Consider the following 2,507-nt stretch of genomic DNA (forward strand, 5'->3'; position numbering starts at 1 on the left):
GAACAATGCTTTTTGTGGATATATAGAAATTCTGTGCACTTTCATTTTGGTCAATTTAGGTCTTATCACCAGCGGAACGTTACTAACTAGGGACTACAAAATTATCTATGTGTGCACGTTCATTGTGCCACAACATGATAAATATTTTTCTGTATTTGTTTGTTTTCCTCAAAGAGCATTATAACAAAACAGCTAAGCATGACTAGGCGAGTTATAACTTACCGTTTTAGAGCATTACTGTACACAGACTACCGTTTTAGAGCATTTATTTTGTTTGACCGAGTTAATATTAATTCTTACGTGGAAATATATGTAATTTGTATAGAACACGTACCATTCACGTGTGGCATGTTGGTTTCTACTGGTTGCATTACAATGATATTACACGAACGAATATTACACCAGTGGATATCCATGCCATGTTGGTTTCGTACCATCCTTGTCCTCTATATAAACACACCCAAAACGCCAACACGTCTCAATTTGTTTTTCCTCAACAAAACCACAACTTTACTTCTCTTATATATTCACGGTCTGCATCTCTCTATTGAGTACGTTCCAAACATGGAGTTGATAATCAAACGAAACCTGATGGTGACTCCGGCTGAATCAACTTGGACTGGGATTATGTCCTTGTCAGAATTTGATCAAATTGGTTCAACCACCTATGCTCGTGCTATCTATTTCTACGGGCCAACCCCAACACCGACGCCATTCCAAACCATCACTGAAATCCTTATCAATTCCTTGAGTCAGGTTCTAGTAAATTTCTATCCCTTGGCTGGTCGTTTGCACTCCACCAATGATAGTCGTTTCGAGCTCGTATGCAACGCGCAAGGGGCCATTTTCGTTGCAGCCGAGTTGAACGCAGATTTGGTTGATTTTGGAGCAGATAACTACTTCACACCCACTCAAAACTTTGATCGCTTCCTTTTCCCATACATAGACGACACTAATCCAATTCACGAACTACCTATTCTGTTGGTGCAGCTCACTCAATTCAGGTGTGGTGGTTTATGCCTAAGCTTTACCTCCTCACACATCATCACTGACGGACTAAGCGCCGCAAACTTCATGACCGAGTGGGCTCGAATAGCACGAGGTCTACCATTACAAAACATACCTATTTTGGACAAGAAGGCATTTCGAGTTGGAGAATCGGCAGTCATACCGCGCTTTGATCACTCGAAAGACTTCTGTAATATGCCGTTTATGTTGAAACAACCTACTGCAGAAGAACTTGAGAAGATGAAAACAACAATGGTGACACTAAAGCTTACGAGTGAACAAGTTGAGAAAGTGAAAAAGATGGCTAATCACGCCAAAATGTCACGACCATACACGCGTTATGAGGCCTTAACGACATATATTTGGAGGTGTTCGAGTAAAGCGAGGAAGCACCAGCAAGAACAGCCTACGGCTTGTCTCATAACAATTGACTCACGAAAGCGTCTTCAGCCGCCATTACCGTTTTGGTTCTTCGGCAATGGAGTGTTCGATATAACGGCTAGCTGCAATGCCGGTGAGTTGTTGTCTCTGCCGTTAAGTCACGGTGCAAGTAAGGTACGGTCGGCGATTGAGACTGTGACAAGCGAGTACGTTTTGTCAGCAATTGACTTTTTTAAAAGTCAACAAAACTTGACCAAGTTCCAATACTCGTATAAGTCATCCACTAACGGAGGAGCCAATTATGGGGGGAATCCAAATATCGGGGTCGTTAACTGGATGAACTTGCCGTTTGAGGGCATTGATTTCGGATGGGGAAAGGAGATTCATTTTGGTCCGGCTAATCACGGAGTAGACGGTGACACATGGATACTTCGTGGTGGTGGTAGTGAAGATGATAAGTCACTGTTGATTGTTGTTTGTCTTCTGGTGGAACATGTCGAAGCTTTCAAGAAATATTTCTACGACGACATTATTAATAATTACTCGTCAGAGACGTTGTCCTCGTTCTCAGATGAGCTTAGTAAGGAGTTGATTTAGGTTTATCTGATTATAATTGGGGGACTTTTGAGACGTTTAGAGAGTCTCATCAGCTTTGAAAATTCAGTTATATGGTATAAATATTATTGTGGAATCTGTGTTTATTTCCTTGTTTGTTTGATAATTTGCTGGATTACTTATATATTGTTTGATTGTATTTAGTTATGCTGAAATAATATATTTGATTAACTATCACCATCTTTCTAACTTATTATATATTGAGATTTTTTTATGAATTCGTATTAGCACCTACTTCAAAATATGGTGCATGCTCATAGGCATAACCAGAGAATATTGTTGTGTAAATCTTGCATTGATATTAGAAAATATATAGCAAAACTAGTATCTTCTTCTCGTCCTGTTAGAGAGATTGTTTTTTGTTCAGTGATATATGTTAGATTTTTTATATGTATAGATCAAATATATAAGGGCTCCTTTGGTACGCTATATATTTGAAGAAGTAGATTGTTTCGCAGTGATGATCTAGTTATACAATGGAGGTGGCAATTCATCTGGCGTTC

The 2,507-nt window shown here is 39.4% G+C and overlaps 1 protein-coding gene across 1 annotated transcript; it reads left to right on the top strand.

Moving 5' to 3' along the window:
* Positions 1-217: 217 nt before the first annotated feature.
* On the top strand, positions 218-2,178 carry LOC115696820 (spermidine hydroxycinnamoyl transferase). The gene has a single exon (XM_030623703.2). The coding sequence runs from the start codon at positions 349-351 to the stop codon at positions 1,984-1,986; it is 1,638 nt and encodes a 545-aa protein (XP_030479563.2). The 5' UTR covers positions 218-348; the 3' UTR covers positions 1,987-2,178.
* The last annotated feature ends 329 nt before the right edge of the window (positions 2,179-2,507 follow it).

The sequence above is a fragment of the Cannabis sativa genome, chromosome 7, assembly GCF_029168945.1.
Source record: "Cannabis sativa cultivar Pink pepper isolate KNU-18-1 chromosome 7, ASM2916894v1, whole genome shotgun sequence".
NCBI lineage: Eukaryota > Viridiplantae > Streptophyta > Magnoliopsida > Rosales > Cannabaceae > Cannabis > Cannabis sativa.

Bases quoted from the DNA above. Each gene is read 5' to 3' on its own strand.
- LOC115696820 (XM_030623703.2), top strand. From the start codon at position 349: ATGTTGGTTTCTACTGGTTGCATTACAATGATATTACACGAACGAATA.